Consider the following 24,305-nt stretch of genomic DNA (forward strand, 5'->3'; position numbering starts at 1 on the left):
GACGGGCACAGTGAGCCAGGAGAGCTCTTTGCAGAGCTCCATGGAAATAAAAGGGCTCCTCTCTTTTCTCCTGTCCTGCTCCTCCTCCAGCTGCCAGCCCAGATAACGCTCTCACTGAACCCAGTGGTGTGTAATTGCACAGGACTGTTCCCCACCAACAGCAAACTCAGGGCCTGCCTTCATGGAGTTTTTAGGGACAGCAGAAGGCAAACGCTTCAGCCACTTTGTCAAAACAGAATTCACCTAAATGATAAATTTCTTTTAAAATAAGGTAAAACACGAGGCAGGTTTGATTTCCTCCTCCCCAGCAATGTGTTTTAAAACCCTTCCCTTAACGTGATCCTGCAGGTAGTGTCTGATTTCACCTTCTGTGCTGACCTTGGCCAAGGGCTGGTGCTCCTCTGTCCCAGCTCCCCGTGGCCATCACCTTGAGCAGGTTCCTGAGCCTCCCTGGGAGGAGCCGGGGGCAGGGACAGGGACAGAGCTGCCCACTCCTCCCGTAGCAAGGTGACTCCTCCAGCTCTGCGCTGCCTGTCTGGCAGCATCAATAAAACCCTGCTCTAAACAGCTCTGGCTGGAGCGAGGAGGGAGCAGACACAGTAAATCTGCATGTTGGAAATGTTATTTTAATATCTTATCCGTGGAGCATCAAACACGGTGCCAAGTACACGAGCATCTTGCCAGCTGCAGCCCTTTGAATGTCTTCAAGGCAGAGATGTTGCTGTGCAATAACAGCCGGCGCTGCAGCCTGTCAGGAGATAATGGCCCGTGTTCCAGGCAGGAAAAAGCGAGCGGCCCCCGGGTAATCCCGTCCCCTGCCCGGGACCGCGGGGGCTGGAGCAGCGCCCGTCCTGCGGCCTCGGGGCTGAGGGGTTCTGCTGCTCGTGGTGCTGCTGGCAAACCTCTCCCGGGAAGTGAGCATTGCTCTCCTGGCTGGGACCCAGGAGAGCGGTGAGCATCCTCTGCCTCCTTCCCTCGCTCCTTCCCTCCCTCCTTCCCTCCCTGCTTCTCCGTGCCCAGCCAAAAGCCAAAGCCCCCCGAGGCCCGGTCAGGCTGGGCTGGCAGTCAGGGCTGCTCAGGGGTTGGATCCTGGGATGATGTTCAGGGTTGGATCCTGGAGTGCAGGGATGCTCAGGGGATGGATCCTGTGCCTGGCTTGGCCCGGCTCTGCCTCCCCGCTAGGATGAGCATCAGCCAAGCCAAGGATAGCCCGAGCCTCCTCAGGAGTCGGGAATGAGCATCCTGGGGGTGGCCCCAGGCTCTGTGGCCCAGCAGCGTGTGCTGCAGCCCTCCCTTCGCTGGAGCTGCTGGTTCCTGCGCAGGAAGTGGGAAGTGGCAGCGGTTTTTATCTTGACAGCTCCTTCCCGAGAGTTTAGGGTTGAGAGCGGGTGGAAGGCAGGTTGTGGATGCTCCAGCCACCACTGGATTGTTCCATGACCCAAACCCTGGGCAGGGGCTGTGTTTTGGGGGCGTCTGGCAGCAGGGAGGGGCTGGGTTGTTGCTGGAACAGAACTGGGGGGGGCTGCAGCTCTGCCTAGCTCTGCCCGTGCCTGATTTATGCCAGAGCAGGGTCTGGGGGGGTGAGATTTGTCTGGGAGGCTGCCGAGTGTGTCCTCCTGAGAGCTCCTGCTGCCCTGAGCTCAGCCTGGCTGTCCTGCAGGCATCCTTCCATCTTTTCCTTGGACTTTGGCTCTGCCCAGGCTGCCCTTGATCCCCAGCGCTGCTGTTTGTTCTCGTGCAAAAAGGCCCGTGCTTGATAAATGGTTTTTTTCCTCGACTGGAAACTTTCCAAATCATTGAGATTTTTTTGTGATGTGTTTTTGCCTGCTCTCCTCAGCAGCCTTCGCCTTGTCTCGTGGTGGGAGGCAGCGCTCCGAGGCTTTCCGAGGGATCGCCTGTCCCAGGACAAATCCCGTGGGAGTTTCCTCACAACACAAACTGGGACTGAGGCTCCAGGAGGAGGGAGAGGAAGGAGCAGTGGGGAGAGGCCGCGACTTCAGCAGGGCTTGGGATGGTCTCATTTCCCATTTTATGGAGAGATGAGGCGAGGGTGTGGAGTATTTTCCAGTGTGGTGCTCCTGGAGGATTTCACCTGAGGGATGCAGGGCTGGCTGGAGGCTGCCTGGGAAGGGGATCCTGAAGGTGCCTGGTCATACCTGGGATCCTTCTCCTCACTCCTGTTCCCTGACACTTCAGCACAAGCACTGGAGGGTCAGCCCTGGGTGATGGGGTTAACAGAGCATCTGGGCACAGGCAAAGTGTTTCCAAAATAGCAATTTTTTTCCCTGCAGACTGTGCCAGGGCTGCTGGGCTGTCCCCTGTCCTGTCCTGTGTCGGGCTGCAGCTCGGGAGAATTCGGCAGTGCCGTTCCCTGGGAGCCTCAGCCACCCCCGCTGTGTCCTTCCCTCCCAACATCCACTCTGTTATGTAAAGCTGGAGCTGCTGCCTGCCTCAGGGAGCTGGAGCTTGTCCACCTCTGCTCCACACGGTGCCCTCGTGGCTGGTGGCTCTGGGATGGTGCTGGCAGAGGGACCCCGGGGTGCAGGGAATGAGCTGGGATGCTGCCCAGGGGCTGGGTCCTGGGATGCAGAAAATGCACCAGCAATGCTGCTCAGGGGCTGGGTCCTGCCAGGTGCATCACCAGGGCAAATCTGTGACCGACCTGGCTGCTGTTGTGAGCAGGATTTATAAATTAGGAATAATATGTTCCTAAGGACCATCCGCTGAACAATTCCCCAGCAGGGTCTGTGCCCCTGCTCTCCATGAGCTCAGGGCTGCCTGGGGCAGTGCTGGGGCAGCCAAGCTCTGTCCCTTGCTCAGCCACAGAGCTGGTGTGTGCTTGGGACAAGTCCTGACCCCAGACAGATGGACAGACATCCTCTGGGTGTGTGTGACAGGGGCCCTTGGCCGTGCCTCTGCTGTTGTGTTTGCTGATCCCACTGCCCACCCCGGGGTGCTCCACAGAGGGCAGGGGGATCTCCAGGGTTCCATCCCTTTGCCTGCGCTGCTGCTGCATCCCTGGCTCCTTCTGCTGCCTGATGATGTCTGTTTGGAGGCTCTGCGCTGGGGGGTGAGAGCTGCTGGTGCCTTTTTGAGGAGGTCCTTTGGTGAGAACTGGTGTTGGAGAACATCCCTCCCCTGCCTGCAGCAGCTTGGGGTGTCTGATCCTCCCACTGTGGTAGCGGCGAGCTCTGGAAAGCGCAGACAGCCAGGGCCAAATAACGCTTGATTTTATTTCCCCTCTATTTTAGAGCAGCCTTAACGCCCGTGGAGCAGCTCCTGGCTGAGCCCGTGGCTCACGGGGTGGCTGCTGAGTGCTCAGCCCCCCAGGCTGGGTGCTGTGGGAGGGTGCAGAGCGTGGGGGGCCGGGGTGGAGCGTGGGGACTGTGAGTCAGCCCTGCCCGAGCAGATGGAGCTGCTGTGATAACACTGCCGGGGCTGGGCCTGCAGAGATGGGGGTGCTGGGAGGTTCTGGGGGGTGCTGAGAGGTTCTGGGGGTGCAGGAGGTGCAGTCCCCAGCCCCTGTGGCCCCTCAGAACCCCCTGAGCTGCAGAGTTCTGGGGACACTGGGAGAACCCAAAGCCAAGGGAGCCCCTGGGCTGTGGCAGAGCTGTGGGGCTGAGCCTGAGCGGTGCAGCAGGAGGAAGGGGGTGAAATAATGAGACAAGTCCTCCAACAGGACAGGGAGGCCAGAGATGGACTGAAAAGGGTCCTGAGGTTGTCTGAGGGCTTGGTTTGCTCGGGGCTTGGACAGGACACGTGTCATGGCAGGAACTGTTTGTGCCTGTGCCTAAAGTGCTGCCAGGGCAAGCCGGGACTGGGAGGGATCTTTCAAACCACCTGGTTCAAGTTCATGCCATGGGTTCCTGGGCCTGGGCACCAGGGGAGGACTGTGCTGGTGGTGTGGCCACGGTCAGGGGCTGGTGTTGGAAACCCAGGGCTGTGCACAGCAGCACAACTGCAACACCAAACAAACCCTCTGTAGGCAGCTTCACCTTGCCACGGCCCTGGCTAATTGATGCTTTCATTTGTAGTTAAATGGAGCTGTTCACGTTCCTGGGTGTTCAAGAAACCCTTCAAACATTGCTCGGTGTATGGAGAACAAACCCTCCTAAGATGCTGCCAGCTCAAAATAGGCCTGAGGCAGCAGCAGGGAAGTCATTACTCTTCATATCAGACACACACAAAAAAAAGTTTCTGTTGTATTCATGATTATTTTTGTTTTCTGCACTTCCTGGAAAGCAGAGGGATCATGCAGTGTTGTGGGGATTTTTTTAGAAATGCAGAGGGGAGCAGGATTACAGCCTGTGCTCTTTAGCGATGTAGAAATGCCTCCCAGCCCTTGCTGTGCAGTAACTCTGAGCTCATGGTCTGCTCCTGATGGTGCCTCGTTCAAAGAGCTGCAGATGTTCACATTGATGGGGCTGGGATTCCAGCTCTTGGCCCACTGGTCACGCTCCTGGAGGGAAGGTGAGGGCTCTGGAAGAAGAACCCTCCCTCATCCCTCACCTTGCAGGGTGTCCCCAGGCTGGAGCCACCTCTGTGCTTGTTCCCTCTGGCTCTGGCCACCCCCAGGGTGTTTGTGACACCAGTGCTGGGCACCAGCTGCAGGCAGAGCTGGAATTGGGACCCTCTGAGACACTCCTCACCAGGCTGATGTCCCTCCTGGCCTGCGCCTGGAGCAGGCAGTGCTCCCTGGGCAGCGCCGCTTGGGCTCTGCTTTTGGAAATAACACAGAGCTCAGAGTATTTAAAATTAAGGGGGAAGGGAGGGGATGCAAGGAAGAAAATGGGAGTGAAGTTCCCCTCTCTGTCTTGGAGATAAGCCACAAAATCCAGCTCTAACTGAGTTACATTATTAGCACTTTGGGGACTGGGTTTTTATCTGCCTTGAACAGGATTAATACGCTGTGACAAAAAGGAATGGCTTCAAAGCAGGCGAGCTGGCATCTTCTGGAGCTCAGAGCTGCAAGAGCCAAGGCTGGGCTGGTGGTGGGTTATCTGTGCTGGGGCTGCCCTCTCCTAATGCCTGACCTCTCCTCTGGGCTGCACTGATCCTGCCGGGATACCTTCCCATATTTCTCCCTCCTCTCATGAGTCTGACCTGAAGTTTCAATTACAATATTAAATTACCAGGTCAACCAGAGTCAAAGTAGGCTGCCAAGTTTTTAATGATCTTCTCTTTCTTCTCGTGTGGAGTTTGGTTTTGGTTGGTTTTTTTTTTCTTTTTCCAAGCCTCCTTTCCATCTCTGCACTTTTAATTGAGACCATCTGTAATTTAACACATCGCCACGGTGCTCGGCGAGTTGTGTAACTGGTGCAGGGTTTTAGGAGGACTCTGGTGCTCATCCTCAGGGACTGCAGCAGCTTTCCACTGTCTTCCAGCGCCTTCCTGAGAAATCCAGAACTAATTGCCAGGACCGTTTAATCTGCTCCCTCGGGGCTTCGATTAATCACTGAGCGCTTATTTTTCATCTCTTGCTGGTGGAGATGCTGAGGGTGTCATTGTGGGGCTGCTGGGGCTGCTCCCCAGGCTGCTGTGTGGGTGTTTGTGAGTGGAGGTGGCTGCAGGCCCCAGGGATGTCCCCAGCGATGTCCCAGACCCCAGCCTCTTTCAGAGGGGCTCAGAGTGTCCTTGATGCCCATTTGTCCAAGGTGCCAACCAAGTCTGTCCATCAGTTCTGCATCTCAAGAGCTTCTCCTCTGCCTGACCTCGGCCAGCACCTACCTGTTCCTCCTGCAATGCCTGCAACCCCCAAATCATCAGTGTTCCTGCTTGCCTTGGCCGTGGTGGCCCAGGGCTGTCCCCTCCAGCCCAGCGTGTTCCTCTCACCCTGCACCACAGGGCTCGCAACCCAGGCTTTAACAAACAAGGTCATTAACACGGGAAGGACCTAATTCCAACCTAAACCCCCACTTGTTACTGGTGCTGCAGTGTGTGACCGGGCTGTAATTAAGGGCTGGGAGAAGCTCCTTCTCTCCCCTTCCTGCAGGGCCGCTCTGGGGGTGGGAGCACTGGGCTGCGGCTGCGCTGCTCCTGCCTGGGTCTGGGCAGCGACGAAGGTGCCCAATTCTTTCTGCTGGCTTGGAGCTGTCCTGCCAGCCCTGACTGTGTCCTGGGGGCAGCAGGATTTGGGGAATGGGATGAGGTGGTGTCTGAATGCCCCGGGGCCACCCCCACAGGGCAAAGAGCCCCTCTGAGAGCTCTCCAGGAGCTACTGGTGATCTCTCCAGGAGCTGTTGGTGATCTCTCTACAGCTTGTTTTGTGCTGGGACTGGGCCATGTGCCTGTGTGGTCGGGGACAGGCACAGGGCAGGGGAAGAGCTGTTCCCCCACGGTCCCTTTGGATGTTGGGATGCTCTGCCCACTGCTCCCAAGCAGCTTTTTTGACCCAAGCAATTCGGAGAGGAAGCAGGAGCTGGACTTGTGCCATGCCCTGATCGGAGGAACTCAGCCCCTGGCACAACCAAACATGGCACAGGTTCCTGTGCCAGCAAGAGGCACAAACCCTGGGCCAGCTGCACCTCCCTGGAGCAGCCCCCGTGCCCGGCAGCCCTGCCCTTGGAGCTCTGGGTGCTGCTCTGGCACACCAGAGCCGCGGCAGGATGAAGATCTCTCCCTGATCCGAGCTCTGCTGCTGTCACCGTCCCCGTCCCCACCCACTCCTCTTCCATTGCCGGGGATGATTGATGCTGCTCATCCCGCCCGGCTCCAGCGCGCTCATTGTCATGCAGAGGATGTTGTCAATTCATTATGGTATTTCATGGCAAACTGCGGGCGGTTCGGGGTGTTTTGTTCATGAAAGTTCTTCTAAAAGCACGTGGCTGGCCCCAAAACGCTCAACCCGCTTCAATGAAAGAAGAGGAATGTTGACGGTGTCCCTTTCCGGAGCACAGGCCTCTCTGCCCCTCCTGGTTCTGCTGGTGGGCACTGGATTCACGGGGGTTTTGTTGGCCAGGTCTCACCTGAGCCCTGCAGGTGCCCCTTGTGCCCAGCCCTGAGAGCAGAACGCAGCAGTGCTGTGGGATGGTGACATTCCCTGAAGCTGGGCTGGGACAGCAGGAGGAGAGGGGACGTGTCAGACCTGCATCTCTGGGGTCTCTTCACCCTCCGGATACACCGGGAGCACCAAGGCTCCTTTTCCCTTTCTGCAAAGCTCCGTTTGCTTTGTATTCCTGGTGTTTTCCTGAGCCCCCGGCGCAGGCAGGGAAAGGAGCTGGGCAGCAGCTCTCACACTGCACGCAGACACTGCCTACTGCCCCCCGGGGCTCTGCTGGGGCTCCCAACACCACGGGCCTTTCAGGGGTGGAACTGGAGCAGGAGGAGAGTTCAGCTGCTCGGGAGATTCCCTGGGGAGCTGTGGGTGCTGCTGGCACGGGCCGGGGGCTGTGCTGGGCTCAGAGTCTGAGTGGGGACATGGGAACAGTGAGTCGCTTTGAGCTGCTACTTTGTCACCACGTCCTGCCCCTCCTGGGGACCTGGGAGTGTCCCCAGTGAAGGTCAGGGCTCAGCCCTGCTGGCCCCTGGGCTGGGTCCCCCAGCAGGGCCGTGGTGGCTCTGTCCCCTCCGCATCCTGAATTATTCATCCTGGAAGTGAATCTCTGTTAGAGCTCAGGGTGGCAGCAATGCTGATGGAGTATTTAAATTCTGAGCCGATTTTCTGGGAGCCGGGACAGGCTCTCTAATGTCAAATTAACGTCTTTGTGTCTCTGGAAATAGCTCCAGCAGCTCTGGGGGCACGGGGCAGCCTGGGGCCTTTCTGCAGCATCCCAGGGCTCTGGCTCGAGGGTTGAAGTTGCCCTCTCCCCTCCCACAGAGCAAACAGGCACGAGAGTGAGGGGTCAGCTTTCTTGGGAGTTCTCCCCGTACAGTCAATGGGAGATGTGAGGGAAAAGCCTAGCTCTGGGGTTTTGGGCAGGTAAGGAGCCCAAGTTAATGAGGATATTTCAGTCTGCCCTTTTCACGACAGGGATTTGCACAGATCAGAATTCCTGCTCTTCAGCAGGTAATTCCCAATTCCCATTGCTGAGCTCCTCAGCTGGAAAGGCCTTGGGAGACCAGGAGGAGCTGGAATATCCTTCCCTCCCTTCAAAATGGGATCTGGCATTGGCCAAGGGATGTGGGGGGCCCTGATGCCACCGTGTTTGTGTTCATGCCCCATCAGTCCCCAGGGATGAGGAGAGCTGGGACTGCTGTCAGGGTCTCGTGGGGTCCCTGCTCCAGGCCCTGCTGCTGGAACCTCCCACGGAGCAGAAGGGACAGTGCCAATTGCTTTTGTGATGGCTGGATGATTGTATAACTTTAAAAAGATGCATCCTGCTGCTTTTGCTTCAGAAACCCCAGGAAATGCAGTTTTATCTTCCTGGAACTCGATGACACCTCTGTCAGCACTGCTTTGCTAGGCTGGACCCCTCAGGGCTGTGATGGAGTTTCTGTGTCCCACTGGGGCAGGATTAACTGGGCTGGAGAAGAATCACTCCCTGGGATTGGAACCTTTGTAGCTGTTCTGGCAATCAGAGCCTTGCAGAGACATGAGCTGGGGACACCTCACAGAGCAGGAGCCTCATGTGCTATTTCCCCTCCTTTTCCTTAAGGATGATGTCTCTTCTTTTCTGTAAAAAAAAACCCTAACCAGGCAGAAAGGCCTTTTCACCCTCCTTACCCCTGCACCCCCCTTCATCCTCCACATGGAACCAGTGGCTTCTCCTCCTCTCCTGGCTCCCAGTGGCTTCTGTCCTCTCTGTCCCCTCCCTTGACCTCCTTGCTCAGCCCAGTGCCGCTGTGCTGGGGCTGTCAAAACCAGCAGAATTCCCCAAATGTCTCCCAAAGGATGGAGGTTCCTCCTCATTCCTTGGGGTTGCTGTGGCGTGGTGGAGCAGACACAGACCCAGGGAGGGACGGCAGGGTCCCTGGTGTCCCTGGTGTCCCTGCCTTTGTCCTCCAGCCAAGGGGCACCCAGTACATGAGCCTGGAGCAGCAGCAGCCCCGTGCCATCCCCATCCCTGGAGCTGTCCAGAAATCCCTGGGGATCACAGCTGTCTTTACTCTGTCCCTCTGGGGCTGACAGTGGGAAAACCGCTGAAGTCTGAGGAGCTGAAGATTGTTGTGCTGTAAGAACCCCAGAAAGCTTTTAACCAAAGCTGAGGATTAAATCCAAAGAGCGCAAATTTTAGCTCAGCTTCTCTCTCTGCATGCTCTAAGTGATTAAAAGCTGTAAAGCGCTGTCAGAAATTCAGGACTTCCCCTCCTGGAGCCCTTCTTTCCCCTTATTTTATGATTACCATGCTTCAGTGCCTCTGTTTGATGTCGTGAGTGTGATTTTTTAGCATGGAATGGAAAGTCGTGGGCAGCTCTGTCTGGGGCACATTTCAGTCCCTTCCCTGGGGCAGGGCCCGTGCCTCTGACCCCGGGGGTTTGCCCAGCGTAGGTGGAGCAACACAAAGCTCCCTTAAAAAGTCTTTTTCTCTCTCTCTTTTTTTTTTTTTTTTTTTTTTTGGTGTTATTTTGTTTCCTTCAGCTTTGCTAATCTGAATTCCAAGCTGTTTCCTAAAGCTGTTGTTGGTTGGGAAGTGGAGACGTTATCCAAATGAGAATATCCACAGGTTGGAAGGGAGCAGCTACACACTGAGATATGCTTGAAATAATCTTTGAGCTTCCCTGATACTGGAGCCATCTGCCAAAGCTCAGCTCTGTCAGCTCCCTGGGGATGGCTGAACTCCTCCCTGGCTTTGATTTTGAGATGAATCTTGCTTGAACCTTCTTCTGTGTCTGTTAACTCTCCATCTGTCTCCCTTACTTGACATGCTGTATCCACGACTGTTCCTGGTGCTTCCAGACCTCTCCCTGGCCTGACGGAGGGGAACAAAGGCTTCCCTGGGGTGGGAATGTGTGTTCTGGGAAGGGCTGGACTCAGGAGGCAGCAGAGGTGACGTCCCTGAATTATTCATCTCGAGAAGGACTCGGGAAAATTGATTATTCCCTTCTTCAGAACATTGGGACAAGGAGTTCATGCAATGAAATTAGAGCAACAAATGGAGATCAAGTGGAAGGCAGGGCTGCTCCGTGGGCTGCCAGGCAGGGTTCATTCCTGCAGGAAGCCGTTTGTCACAGCTCTGGGGAGGGCTGCATGCCTTCCTGCAGCTGAGGACGTTCCGTGGGGGACATGGGACCAATCCCACCCCGTGTCCCAGCCTGGGGGTGAGCACGGCCACGTGTGACAGTCACACTTGCGGCTGCTGTTAGGAGCAGGAAAGGATGAGGCAGGCCAGCAGGAGGTCAAGAAGGAAAGCTTCTACTTTATTCTTCTGACTCCAAAATATATACAATTTTACCGACAGGCCAAGATTGGCTACACAGGTAGCCACCTCTTCGACCTCGTTGGTGAACATCACCATCAATCATCTTTCTCCTCCTAGAGAGAAGAAGCATGTCAACAAAGATAATTTTCTAAAAATGTACATCGTTTACTTGAAGCTGCGTGAGAACAATATGCAAACAGTGAAAAGCAGGCAAACTTGAGGCAACAGGCCACGGGAGTATTTGTCACCCTGAGGCAGCTCCTCCATGTGCCAGGAGTGCCACGGCTCTGGGCTCTTCAGGATGGGCACAGCAGTCTCAGGAGTTTGCCAATGAACACTGGCTTGGGCTTCTCCTGAGCTTTCATATCCCTGGGAATGCCTGTGCTGGGCTGGCTCCCAGGGCAGCCTGGTGCCTGGGTAAGGAGCTTACAGCTTTGGGAAAGGGCTTTTCCTGGGCAGAACCCCTGGCCTGGGAGGGATTTTGTGTTCTGAGAGCAAATCTTTGGGCACGGCGTTATCTTCGGGCAAAGTGCCCGAGGGGACAGGGAGCCGGTGAGGTGACGGATGGCAGGGACAGGCTCCCGAGCTTGTTCACCCTGGGAACAGGAGACCCGGGAATGTCCTGCAGGAGCAAGGGGCGTGTGTAGGGCTGGGGGAATGCCGCTCTCGGGATCAGCAGCTGCCGCAGCTCCTGCTGCTGCTGCTGCAGGAATTTGCAGCTTGTGCAGGCAGCCAAGTGCTGCCAGCCCCACGCTGCTGCTTGGAGCTGGGATTCTGCAGCCTGTCCCTCTGCAGCCCGGGGAACGCCCTGAGCCTTGGGCAGCTGGAGCTGGGGATGCTGTCCCCTGGCCTGGGGCAGCCCTTCCCGTGCTGGAGCTGCAGCCAGACGTGTGTTCTGCAGCCTTCAAACGCCTGGAACACCTTCTGGTGTGGTTTTACTGATTTGCACCTTCTGGAATCAGTAGGGAAACTGCTCTGTGGTTTTTCTGGAGGGTTTTTGAGCAGTGGTTTAAGCCAAGACGCCTTTCTCTGTGTGTGTGTGTGTATATATATATAAGCAATACTGTGTTAGCATTTTCTAGCATTTTCTCTCTTTTCATCCTCCACAATAAGACGTTTCCTAGGGTTTGAGAATGCCCTGCTGCTGTTGTGGTTTCTTGGCTCTCAAACCCAACCTTTCAGGAGATCTTTCTTCTAAGGACTGTGTCAGGATCCCAGGGAACAGAGGTGTGTGATCTTGCCCTGATGTTTTGGGACAAATCTTTTCAGATCTGAGACACTGTGCTGGGGCTGCTGTGAAAACTGTGGGTTCCAGCAAATTTCCTGAGGCTGTGGAGAGTCGCTGGGCTCAGAGCTCTTTGCCTTCCATAGGGTTTGTATCCTTCCCTTCTCCCAGGACAGGGATGTCTCCTCAGAGCCCTGTGATGGAGCTGGCCCTGAAGGGGACTTTAGGGCCAGGAAATCTCCTGCATTTTGCAGTAAGGAATGGGAAAGGTTAATCTTTCATTCTTGCTGCCTACAAGTGACTTGGGATGTTTGTAGCCAACCGGTGGGATTTGATAACTTTATTACCCAAATAATAAGATTTACAAATTAACTGTCTAATTAGCAACCTGGGAAAGCTGCTGCTCGTGCTGGGGTTTGTAAACTGACAAAGACATGGGCTTAAACTGCTGAAGTGTGATGACAGCAGGAGGGCATGGCAGTGGAAAGATCTCTGCAACCTCCTCACGTCCATTGGGCAGGCCAGGTCTGGGAGCTGAGAGGGGAAAACTGACACGAGATCCTGCTCCTGAGTCATTCTGTTGGCCCTGTTTTCCTTTTGCATGGATGGAGCACTCACCTGAGCACATGGGAAATGTTCCAGTGGATCTTTCTGAGGCTTGTGCAGCTTCTTGGGAAGGGTGGAGGCAAAGCCCCCACTGCTGCCGGGGGCAGAGAGCTCTGGTGTGCCTTGGGTGTGTAGGGAAGTGTTCGGCTTGCCCATCTTCCAGAGGATTATCCTTGCCATAGATCAGAATCACAGAGTCCTGGAATGGTTTGGGTGGGAAAAGACCTTAAAGCCCATCCAGGGCCACCCCTGCCATGGACAGGGACACCTTCCACTGTCCCAGCTTGTTCCAGCCTGGGCTTGGCCACTTCCAGGGATGCCCTTTAAGGTCCCTTCCCATCCAGAGCATTCCAGGGTGAGTTTAGTCTGGTGGCACTCTGGTTTCCTCTGCTGAGCTGGAATGGTCCCAGCTCCACTGGGAAGCTCCCAGGACATCCCAGCCTGTGGCAGCAGCGCCCACCCTGCGCCTGTGTCATGGTTTGTACACACACTTCAGGAGAAATCCCTGCTAATAGAGCTCTAATTTCTTCCTTCCTGCTTCCCAGATGCTTCTGTCTCCATATACAAATGACAGAAATGGTGAGCAATGCTTTCAAGAAAATGTTTGTTTGTTTGACTCAGAAAAGCAAGTGAGAGGTCCTGCAAGGAGAGAGCTCTTGGCAGCTGTTCTGCCTCTAAAGCCTTCTGGGTTTGTTTTTGTTCACAATGGAAAATGTGAAAAGGAAAATGCATTTACAGCTGCATGTAGCAGGGCACAAGGAGGGGACTGTGAAGTTCATGGCCAATGTCACTTGCCTTTTCATTGTTCATTAGGAAAAGTCCCATATTTCTGCAACTGGAACTTGCTCCGTTCTTGCACAGCTCAGTTTGGTTCCTGTGCTCTGTCTCCAAACCTCAGTCCCTGCCCCTCATCTTCCAGAGGCTTTTATTCAGTGTAACTGCAGCTTTTGGGAAAAGGAAGTGGTGGATGGGAGAGGCCTGAGGCAGAGTGTGGTGCCCAGGCTCCCCTCAGAACCAGGGCTTGTTCTCTTTGCCTCTTTCCTGCCTGGGCTCCCTTTGGGCCTCTTGGAGCTGAGGTTTCATTGCATGGGATGGGGCTGAGCACCCCTGGGTGTGAATGCACAGTGCAGCTGGCCCAGGCCAGAGCTGGCCCCTAGGAGGTGACAGAGGTGACACTGCCTGCGAGGTGGTGCCTCTGTTCCCCAGAGCTGGGGAGCCCCAGCAGTGCTGCCACCTCCAGCTGCAGGGTCAGAGGGGCTGAGACCCCTGGAGGAGGATCTGGACCATCCCAGTTGAAGTTACCTACAGTGACAAATGATTCTTCAAGGTCTGTCACTGAAGGTGAGGTGCTTATTTGGCATTTGGGGAAAAAAAAATCAGCCTTGAAATGTAGAGCTTTGGCTGCACAAACTGCAGAAAGGGTGCTGGCAGCTCCAGGCTGGCACGTGCTGAAAGGGTTTGGTGGTTTAGGGGATGGGGTTTAGCTCTGGATACTTCTGCAGGGAAGTCTGGGCAGTGGCACGTCAGGATTGATTTCCCTGTGCCGTTCCCAGGAGGGCAAGGCTGGCATTGACGTGAGTGAGGGGAGGAAGATGTGCGTGTCTTCTGGTCTGGCAAACGGAGGCTGGGGAGATGCTGAAGAAAAGCAGAGCTGTGGGAGGAAAATTGCCCACCTGTTCCCTTGGGTACAATCTTCCATTTTTGGCCACATGCACTTTTCAGCTCAGATCCCCGCGAACGCCAGATTCTCCCTCTCTTCATTCCCGGCGGTGACCTCAGAGCGTGTGCCACGAGTGACAATGAGCTCAGAGCAACAGAAGTGTTCCCAGCCCTCCTCTGACGTTCACTCCACACTTTGTTCTGCTGAGTTTCACCAAAATGCCTGGTCTGGGTGGGGATATTCCCTAAGGTTTAAAAATCTGCCGCACAGGTTTGCCTGAAAATCTCTCCTGGGACTGCTCAGGAGTCCGACACAGCCGTGGTTTGTTGTGTCACCTCTTGGCTCTCGTGGTGCCAGTGCCGTGCCCCTGACCCTGTCCCTGTGTTCTCTTTGCAGTTTGCTGCTTCGTGGTGCACAAGAGGTGCCATGAATTCGTCACCTTCTCCTGCCCCGGTGCCGACAAGGGCCCTGCCTCGGATGTAAGTATGGGTCCTGTGGGGGCTGCCTGGGCTTCACAGCACCCACAGAAGGTGCTCCTCCAGCTTCCTTGGCTCAGGGCACTCCTGGGTTGTTGTTTCACATCGTCTCTAATTTATAGGGTGGTTTAGGTTGGAAAAGCCTCTAAGAATCACCAAATCCAACCATTCCCCAGCACTCCAAGGTCCACCACTACCTCACATCCCCACGTGCCGTGTCCACGTGGCTTTTAAATCCCCTCAGGCACTGAGATTCTGTAGTTGTGGTGACTCTGGGACACTTAAAACACTCAAACCACCCAATGACTTGTGCTCAGCAGAGCAGAGGGAACGCATGAGGGGGCAGAGATTTCCCTTTGGGGCTGAGCCTGCAGCTTTGTCCCAATGACCTTCTATCCCTCGTGTCAGAAAACCCCCAAACCCTTGCTAGCTAAGTCCCCATCCTTGTTTCCCTGAGGGTTTTATTTCCCAGTGGGTGCCCAGCTCGGGGGCAGCGGGGCTGGGCTCTCCAGCCCAGCTCTGCCAGCACCACTCAGGCCTGTCTGGCAGGTTCTGTGCTTTACCGTGGAAACTGCCTAATTTGGGGAACTGCTGGGAGAGAGGAGCTCGAATTGGGGAAACGACAGAGCACCACAGCTCTCACCCTTAAAAATAGAAGTGGTGGGAGCAGGCGGCGTAACAGGCTGCGGAAGGTGGAGGCTCAACACGCATTGTCGGCCACCCTCCCAAAAACGGGGCTGTGCCCTGTGCTGGGGAGAGAGGGGCTGGGGGGGATCGGGCTCTCAGAGTGGGTGAGGTTTGTTCTGGGCGGCTGCTCCCCCTCCTGAGCCCTGGTGTCTGCGCAGACTGCCCTTCCTCCACCGGTGCAGGAACCCAGAGGAAGGTGGCAGGGTGGCACTGCTGTCCCCCACAGGACAGAAGAACCCTGGGGGAGGTGGCAGGGTGGCACTGCTGTCCCCCACAGGACAGAAGCCCCTGAGGGCTTCCTGTGCCAGGGACAAGCAGAGACTGCTGATGGAGGTGTGGGCAAGAGGTGCTGCCTGCCTGGAGTGAGGGAGAGAGGCTGAGGCTTGGCTGGGACGCTGGGAGCATCCCTCTTCCATCGCCGGTGCCCATGGCACTGCCAGGATTAGTGTTAGGGGTCAGGGTTAGGGGTCAGGATTAGGGTTAGGGTTAGGTCCCTACAAGGAGCAGGGGGTCAGTGTGTGCATGCACAGCATCTGTCCTAATGCCCTGGCCCGGATCAGGTCACAGAGGGGACGGAGCTGCTGCAGGAGAGGCAAGTGATGGCTTTGAACTGCTCACCTTCCAAAAGGTCCCAGCCTTTTCTCCAGGCACTTTCACTCCCCGCTGCTGGAACGGGGCAAGGAGAGCTGAGAAGGCACGGAGAAATGAGGGCAGGGTGGAGAGGGGTGGTCCCTTCGCTGAGGGCTGCAGGTGTCCGTGTCCCCCTGCGGGCCGCGGGGGATGTGGCAGAGCGCTGTCCCCTCACTCCGGGGACAGCTGCCGGAGGTCTCACAGCCCTTGAGCCCTTTGCTGTGACACGATGTGGCACTGCCGGGTTCCCTCCGGCCGTGGCTGCAGCTCTGACACTGTCAGTGTCTCTCTGCTCTCTGTCACCTCACACACGCACGGACAGCGGCACGGAGTGTCCGCAGCACGCCTCACGCCTGTGCCCCGCTGCGGGGCTGGATGTCACCCCCCGGATCTCTGCTTTGATGGGTATTGGGGTCCTTGTTGGTGCCCAGATGGGATGGGGCCGGTCAGGCTCCAGGGCAGTGCCGGGGGAAGGAGCTGGTGGCTGAGCAGAGCTGGGTGATGCCGAGGGGCCACCAGCCCACGGCCGGGAGTGGCCCCGGCAGCGGCTGGGCGGGTGCCCGAGGGGACAGAAATGCCGAAATCACTCCCCTTGCTGGAGGAGGACGGGGTTTGGCAGCGGGGACAGCCGGCAGAGCTGTGCCGGTCAGGGGAGGGCAGCGGGGGCTGCAGTGCCCGGGGACACCGCCGCTGTCCCCGCAGAGCTCTGGCTGAGGCTGGGCACGATGTTCTGCCCTCGCTGCCACCAGCCCTGCCCCAGCCGTGCCACACGAGGGGCCCTGGGGCAGGCAGCGCCCAGCTGGTCTCTGCAGCAGCTCTGGGTGACTCTGGGCAGCCTCTGCCCGGGAAGGGTGTAAATAAAATTGTCACAGGTTTAACACACCCCGCTCCATAGCATGGCTGGTGTAAAGGCCCTTGGTCACAGTCCCCGTCACTCACTGCTGTCCCCGGGGGAGCATCAGCACCATGGCACAGGCAGCAGACAGGTAACAGCTGCCCAGCACCGTTAATTAATCTTTTAACACATAACTTCTGAAAATGAAGATGGAATGCAGTCCTTGGGACTAAGGCAGGGAAAAAATGGCCCTTTTATAGCTTTTTTTTTTTTTTTTTTTTTCCCTCTTTTATTTTTTGTTATTTTTTTCTTCTCTTCAGCAAAGGCAACCAGAGCCCTTGGGGTCTGTCCCCTGCCCCTGTGACACGGGGGTGTCACTGGGAATGCAGGCAGGGCAAGCTTCCTTCCTCCTGCACTGTCAGTCTTGCTCTTACAGCAGCATAATTATATCTATAATATATCATATTTATAATTATATAATCAGATCATCCTTAAGGAGCTTTGAATCAGGAGAGGAAGAACGACTTCAGCACACAGCAATGCCTTGTTGGCTTCAGAAATGGGCCAGGGCCAGGGATTTGCTTTGAACCATGGAAAGCTGGAGTTTTCCTCTGCTCCAAGGCTCGTGATCACCACGGTGTGCATCCAGAGCCACCTGTACTGCTGGCAGGTCTGGTGGCATCAGGCTGTGCTGGATACAGGGATGTGTTTCTGCAGCTGCTGCAGCAAACTGGTAACTCTTCCACAAATATCAATCTCCAGCGAATCCCAGAGAAAGGAGGAGTTTGATTTATTGCAGCTGTCAAAGCTTGCAGTGGGTTCATCCCTGCAGGGGGCCAGTGGTTCTGCTGAGCTGGAGAGGGAAGGGAGCTGTGCTGGGAGCTGTGCAGGGCAGGGATGCTTCAGCCTGGGCTGGGGCTTTGCTGCCAGCTGAGATCCCAGAGCTGCTCTTCCCTGTGGCCTAGACCTGGAGCCCAGGGGAAAAAAAAAATGTGCTAAAAGAAAAATATCTTCAGGCTTCACTCCTTGATCTCTGTGTCTTCGTAGTGCTGGAGAATTGGGAAAACCATTTTGTACCTGCGCAGGGCTCATGGTCTACCTGAATACTTACATCCTAACTGGGTAATTCTAATTACTGAGGTGGAACTCTGCAGCTGGAGGTTCAGGGCGCTGACGTGCTGCAGGGATGGAGGTTGGTGCTGCAGAGAGAACCCGGCGGGAGCTGGTGCTGCACGCTTGGGGAGCAGAGTGGAATCCCTGGAGACCAGTGAAATGTCAGAGTCTCTGTCACTGTTGAGTGCTCCCACTTTGGGGTGTCTGTTTGATCTGGTTGTGTTTGAAGCTCCTTGAGGAGAGCGAGAGCGTGGCTGTGTGTTTAACCTTGCCAAGACTGCCAAGCAGGAGCTTCCATCTGGGAGAGAGGGCTAATTACACATGATAGTGTCTCCAAGCAGGAAAAAATGAAAGATTAATTGCTTCTTGCAGCAGGGAATGAAGCTGTAGCTGGAACCGCTGGTGCTGCAGACACGGGGCTGTGTTTGTGCTGCAGGCATGGCAGGACTTGTGTTCCACACTGCTGTCCTGTCTGTTCCACACTGCTGTCCTGTCTGCTGGGGTCTCTCCTGAAGGGAGAACTGCTGGGATGCTCCAGAGGGGCTGACAGCCCCAGGGCCCTTTCCTGCTCAGCTCTGCTGCTCCTCATTCCCAGCTTTGGCACTCCTGGCTCTCGTGTGGGCCCAGTGACCACTGGGCTGGAGTGACTGGTCAGTGCTTACTTAGGGTTAGGGGCTAGGATTAGTGTGTGACCCACAGCAGTGAGTGATTGACCCACAGCAGAGTGTGACTGACCTACAGCCGGTGACTGACCCACAGCCAGTGTGTGACTGGTCTCCAGGATCCAGAGTCAGCCTGTATAAATGTATTCCAGTTGGCAAACCTAATTATAGCTGAAGCTATTAGTAGAATGGATAATTATTTAAATTGTAGACAAAATAATCATTAAAATGACCTTCTTTGCATGATCCTGTTAAAGGTCATCTAATCAGGATGTGTTAATAAATATCAGAGTTGCTCTGGGAAGGTAAGGGGCCAGTGTAGCAACATTTCAATTTTGTGTGTAAATTGTCCCCATCTGTGGCTTGGGGAGGGGATTTCAGGAAGGATTTCAGGAGGAATTTCCCCATGGGAAGGGCTCCATGCTGTGCCCCCAGACCCCTCTCACCATGGAGAACAGGACCCCGATCCCTCCCCGCAGCTCCCGCTCTTCTGGGCTGCCCTGGCCGGCGCTTTGGCAAACCCTCCCAACCTTCCCGCAACTTGCTGCTTTCTGTTGTCCTGCTAATTAACTCCTCCAGCTCCCGTGCTGTGCCATCTGCCCCTGGAGCGAGGGCACCTGCTCTCTGCTCTGACATTTCCCGTGGGATGAAGATGTCTCTGCCTCGCTCCCTCCCAGCTCCTTCTGCCCGGCTCTTCCTCCTGCCAGGCTGCCATGGCTCCGGCCCTGTCACTGAGCAGCTCTCCCTGTCTCAGGGCTGGGCAGGGGTCTGGGACCCCAGTGCAGAGGCGGCTGCTGGCTGAAGGAGGAGCTGGAGCGGGTGGTTGTGTCCGTGTCCTCCCTGTGCAATGCCGGGCTGGGCTGAGCTGGGTCTGTGCCTGTCTGGGAGCGGGATGAGGTGTGTGTGGCAGCCTGTGCCCACCCAGCAGTGCGGCTCCTGTAGGTGTTCAGGGGTCTCTGCGCTCTGCCAGCCCCGGGACGCCGCAGGGCAGGTGCCGTGGGAGCCCCGCTCTGCTGGAGCTGCGATAAAACCACCGCCGAGGCGCGTGTGAGTTACACGTCTGGAGGATGGGGAGATGCAAAGGCTGCCCTGGGAGAGCGGCTGAGCTCGGCGTTTCTTCTGCTGCTCGGAAAGGCAGCGTGTTTTCTTTGGTGTTGGCAGCAGCAGCCAGAGGAGAACGGCTCTCATCCGTAATCCTCTGCAGTTGTCTGACGAGAGGACGAGATCTTTTGTCAATAAAAATGGATTTAGTGGCGGGGAGCTGCCGGGGGCAAGGCTGTGTTTGACCCGGGAGCGGCCCCTGTGCCCTCGGGGCCCGTGCTCCGGGAGCCTGGCTGGGGCTGGGAGGCTGGAAACGACAGAGAAACACTTCTGGTGTCACTCCTCGCCGGTGTAGCAATGTCAAAGTGCCTTCGCGGCGTGACAGGCTCGGGCAGGCTGCCCAGGAACGGGGAGGGTGGCACAAAGGATGCTCCAGAATTCTGGAATCACAGACTGGGTTTGGCCGGCAGCGACTTTAAAGGGCTCTGAGTCCCAGCACGCTGCTGGAGCCCCAAGCAGGACCTGTTTCCCTCTCGTGTGTAACCTCCTCTGGGCTGTCTGTGTGATTTTTTTGGAGCTTTTCTCATTGACACAAAGGTCCTCACCCTCACTCCCTTGTTCCTGAACTTCCTGGCATGGCTTTTGCTGGGGTTCAGAGCTGTTTCTCACCAGAGGTGTTCTCCCAGCCCTGTGCAGGCAGGGCTGCTCCCCGTCCCTGGTGCATGCCCATAAAAACAACCCAGCCAGTGGCAGGATGCCACCTGGAGCTGTCACACTGCCACCCCTGCCCTCTTGCTTTCCCTGGAAGGGATGCCAGACCACTTCTGTCTGCTGTGAGTCGTTCCCTGCATACCGAGGGGATTTTCCACACGGGAAATTTGGGAATCCAGTGCGAGGTTTGGGGTTTATGTCCCTGCCAGGGTTTGTTGAATGCAGGCAGTAAGCTGAGGCTGTGTTGTGTTTGCTATTATGCTGTTTAAATCACTATGAAATTCACTTTAAAATGGTCTCTTCACATGAACTGTGCTAATTCTTCTTCAGCAGAGATAATTTAAAGCTTTCTTTGCCATGAGCCGGGGAAAGCAGCAGCCTCTAATCTCGAAGGCAAAGCTCTGTGTTCTGTCAAATGCAGCAAATGTGAGTGCAGAGGTTTCAGACACACTTGGCTTTCGACGTGGGTCCAGCTGCCCCTTCCTGAGTCTCTGCTGCAGGAGATTGGGAGTTCCAGTGCTCTGGGAGACTGGTGGCAGGGTCACCTCCCACTGTCCCAAGCCCTATCCAACCTGGGATCCTCTCCCAGGGATCCAGGGGCAGCCACAGCTTCTCTGGGCACCCTGTGCCAGGGCTGGCCCACCCTCACAGGGAGGATTTTTTTTTTTTTTTTCTTATTTAGACAAGGGAAGAGGAGAAACTTCAAATGCAATTAGTCAGGGATGAGATATTATTGCATCAGTTCGTTTCACCAGAAACCTGCTGGTGGACTGGGTAGCAGGAACCAGGTGGGTTCTGCCACCCTGAGGGAAAGGGAAAGGGAAAGGGAAAGGGAAAGGGAAAGGGAAAGGGAAAGGGAAAGGGAAAGGGAAAGGGAAAGGGAAAGGGAAAGGGAAAGGGAAAGGGAAAGGGAAAGGGAAAGGGAAAGGGAAAGGGAAAGGGAAAGGGAAAGGGAAAGAAAGGCCTTGCCATGCACTGGCTCTGCTCATGGCATTTTCCAGCTCTGCTCCAAATCTGTTCCTGCCCCATTCTTCAGGCTGGCTCAGCACTGGTGGGGGAGGAGAAGAGCCTTTTCTTTTCTTGGCAAACTTCTTTTTAACCATTCTTGGTTTAAGTCTCAGCATCTGCATACGCAGTGTTCTCGTCAGTCCTGTCTCCGTGGTACAAAAATAGTCTCTTTGTGCAGAGACTTCAGCCTTGCTCAAAAACCATCCCCACAACTGCCAGTCCCTGGCACTTTCTGGTCAAGGTGACACCAGCCCCTCCCAGGCACAGCCCAGCAGCTCTTCCTCTCCAGCCCTGGCTGCTCCATCACCCTGCCAGCCTTTGGCTCTGCCCCTCGGGGTGTGAGCCTCCCCAGAGCAGGGGATGGAGCAGAAGGTGCAGCCGGCTCGGGGCACGGGGTGCTGGTTTGGGGAGCCCAGCCTGCTTTGGCACTTTGCTTTTCCAGCTCGGGCTTCTGGAACTCTGGGTTCCAGTGGGAATCCAACATCCTTCACACGGAGTGGGAGTCATCTCCCTTTGCAGAAATCTTGTGTTTTTTATGAATGACTGACGCTCTCCCTTGCCTGAATGGGAAGGGAAGGGAAGGGAAGGGAAGGGAAGGGAAGGGAAGGGAAGGGAAGGGAAGGGAAGGGAAGGGAAGGGAAGGGAAGGGAAGGGAAGGGAAGGGAAGGGAAGGGAAGGGAAGGGAAGGGAAGGGAAGGGAAGGGAAGGGACAATCCCTGTGTGTCACATGCTGGCACATGGCTTCTCCAGAGCTGCCCCTGTGTCCCCTGCCTCTGTCTCACTGCACAGGGAAACCGAAGCAGGGGGCTGCAGGTGCTGTGCCTGGGGGCTCTGCAGGATGCTGGGCTGGGCAGCCACACACCTCTTGTCTCCCAGGACACTGGCAAGGGAATCAGGATCCCAGCATGGTTTGGGTTGGAACTTTCCTGACCATCCCAAGGTTGAGTCCCAGCTGCCTCTTGGCTGCCTGCCCTGAGTCTCAGGGGGAAAAACTCCCTCCACCTCCTGTTCTAGCCTAAAATCCAGGCCTAATTTCTCTGCTGTTTTACAAATGCATGTTGGATGCAAAAGGCTTTCAGACCTACAGAGCCACTGACAGCACTGACTGCTTGGGGTGACCAGAAGACACATTGTCCCCTCAACCTTCCTGTGCCATTCTGCCAGCTGAGCCCACGCTGGGAGCTGTGTCTGGAAGCAGTTTCCTTGGGGTAAAATGTGAGCTCTTTCCAGTTTCAGTGCCTTGGCTGAAGCCTGTACCCGATCCCTGGCATGGCACAGACCAAGTTGAGGGAAGCTCTGTTGGTTTTCCCCCTCCCGGGGGCCATTGGGGTTATCTGTGGTGCTGAGCAGTAAAGCAGAATGCAGGTGATTAATGCAGCTGGAAGCTCCAATGCAACAGTTCTGAGAAATTAATTTCAGGGGGATGGAATGTATTGGCGGTGATGTTATAGCTCGCTTCTGATTCCACTCTTTATTTATTTACTCTGCTCACAGTGCCCTGAAAAGGTGTCTTTGCTAAAGCCTGGGCAGCTTTCCAGGCCATTAAAAAGCTGCTCAGCTCGAATGACAGAGCTGGGAGCTGAGCCTCATCCCTAACCCTTAAGCAATTAACCTGAGATGAAATCAAGCTGCTCCATGCCAGAACCTTCCCCCTTGCCTGTGCTGTTCCTGAGTGTGTGGAGCCCCAGCAGCTTCCTCTGCCCAGCCCCACTGCTCCAGGCTCTCCTCAGCTCCCAGAATTGTCCTCTCTTGCATGGAACCTGCCAAGAAATGCCAAGATTCTGTTCCAATGCTTGGTTCTGTCTCCCTGTTGAGAAGCTGTTCCTTCTGGAAGTTTTCTGTGGCACAGGGTGCCCAGAGCAGCTGTGGCTGCCCCTGGACCCCCAGAAGTGCCCAAGGCCAGGCTGGACAGGGATTGGGGCAGCCTGGGACAGTGGGAGGTGTCCCTGCCCATGGCAGGAGTGGCACTGGATGGGCTTTAAGGTCCCTTCCAACCCATTCTGGCATTCCACGATTTGGGTTTTTTTAGCTCTAACTCCTGTTGATCCTTGCTGGAGCCCAGGAGTTTGCCCAGTGCCTGCACAAGGGATAAAAGGATAAACTGGTGTCTGCTCTGGGCAAAAATCTGCCCTTGCTTTTAAGAAAGCTCAAAATATCGAAGTATCCCCTAAGCAGCTTGAATGCCTGGGAGTGTGAGGGGAGGGCTGGAACCAGAGCACAGGAGATGTTTCCTGGGCAGGCTTAATATAGATGGAATCATGGGTGGTTTTCCTGCTCTGCGTGGAAGCTGGGCAGTGTCCAGCCCTTCTGTTGGTTCCTACCTACCAATTTCACCTGGTGTTTTCCATGCTAAGACCGAGTTATTGAAAAACACTAAATCCCCAGCCAAGCCAGTGCATTGCTTTTGCATTGTTATGGCAACACAGATGAAGAGGAATAAAGCTGGATCCTGGTGGCTGCTGGAAAAGGTCCCCACGAGCTGGTGGCACTTGACTGAAGTCCATTAGCAGCACCTCCGGAGCCAGCTGGCCCCTGGAATGGGAAGAGCAGGAGTGCCTTGCCAATATTTGATGCAAGTTTATGATCTTTGTCCTTTGTTTTCTTCCCAGGATCCCAGGAGCAAACACAAATTTAAAATCCACACGTACTCCAGCCCCACCTTCTGTGACCACTGCGGCTCGTTGCTGTACGGGCTCATCCACCAGGGGATGAAATGTGACAGTAAGTGACTGATGGCGGGGGGGCTCAGACACCCCGAGGGGCGCTCAGGCACCCCGGGGTGAGGCTCAGGCACCCCAGGGCGCTGGGCTGCAGCCCACAGCCTGTGCCCTCTGCCAGCAGTGTGCAGCTGCAGGGCTCTGAGTGCCCGAGGGACACGAGTGGGCACCTCCTGACCCGGTGTGGGGAGCCCCCGGAGCTGCTGCAGGGAGAGGGGAGGGAAAGAATTTGGTTTGGGAGGAACCCCCCCGCACCTCTCAGCACCAGCATCTCCCCACATCTCTCTGTGCAGCATCCCCACACTCCCCACTGCAGCAGCATCCCCCCAAACCCTCTCTCCAGAAGCGCCCCACAGCAGCATCCCCGGCAGTGTCCGCCCTCCCCATCCTCCCCTGCATCCCCCCGCAGCATCCCCGCGGCTCGGCCGCTCCGCAGCGCTGGTTCCGAGTGACACCCTGTGGCCGCGGCCCCGCGCTGCCGCCGCCTCTCCCGGAGCTGCCGGCGGGGGAATCGCTGCGCGGCGAGGAGAAAACGGGGGCTGGAAGCGGAGGGAAAGGACGGAATCAGTAATTTTCCAAGTTAATCCTGTATGTTCCTATTTAAGGGGACTGGGACATGCAGCGTGTGCCGGCGCT

The 24,305-nt window shown here is 56.0% G+C and overlaps 1 protein-coding gene across 2 annotated transcripts in view; it reads left to right on the top strand.

Annotated features, from left to right (window-relative positions):
* The window catches only part of PRKCB (protein kinase C beta), a 90,918-nt gene that overhangs the window by 25,198 nt on the left and 41,415 nt on the right, over positions 1-24,305 (top strand). For both annotated transcript variants that reach the window (XM_066329946.1, XM_066329945.1), the window contains exons 3-4: positions 14,186-14,268; positions 23,562-23,673. In XM_066329946.1, the coding sequence (XP_066186043.1) occupies positions 14,186-14,268; positions 23,562-23,673 (195 nt within the window). The remainder of the gene's footprint in view (positions 1-14,185; positions 14,269-23,561; positions 23,674-24,305) is intronic.

Source organism: Sylvia atricapilla, chromosome 15, assembly GCF_009819655.1.
Source record: "Sylvia atricapilla isolate bSylAtr1 chromosome 15, bSylAtr1.pri, whole genome shotgun sequence".
In the NCBI taxonomy this organism is placed as follows: Eukaryota; Metazoa; Chordata; class Aves; order Passeriformes; family Sylviidae; genus Sylvia; species Sylvia atricapilla.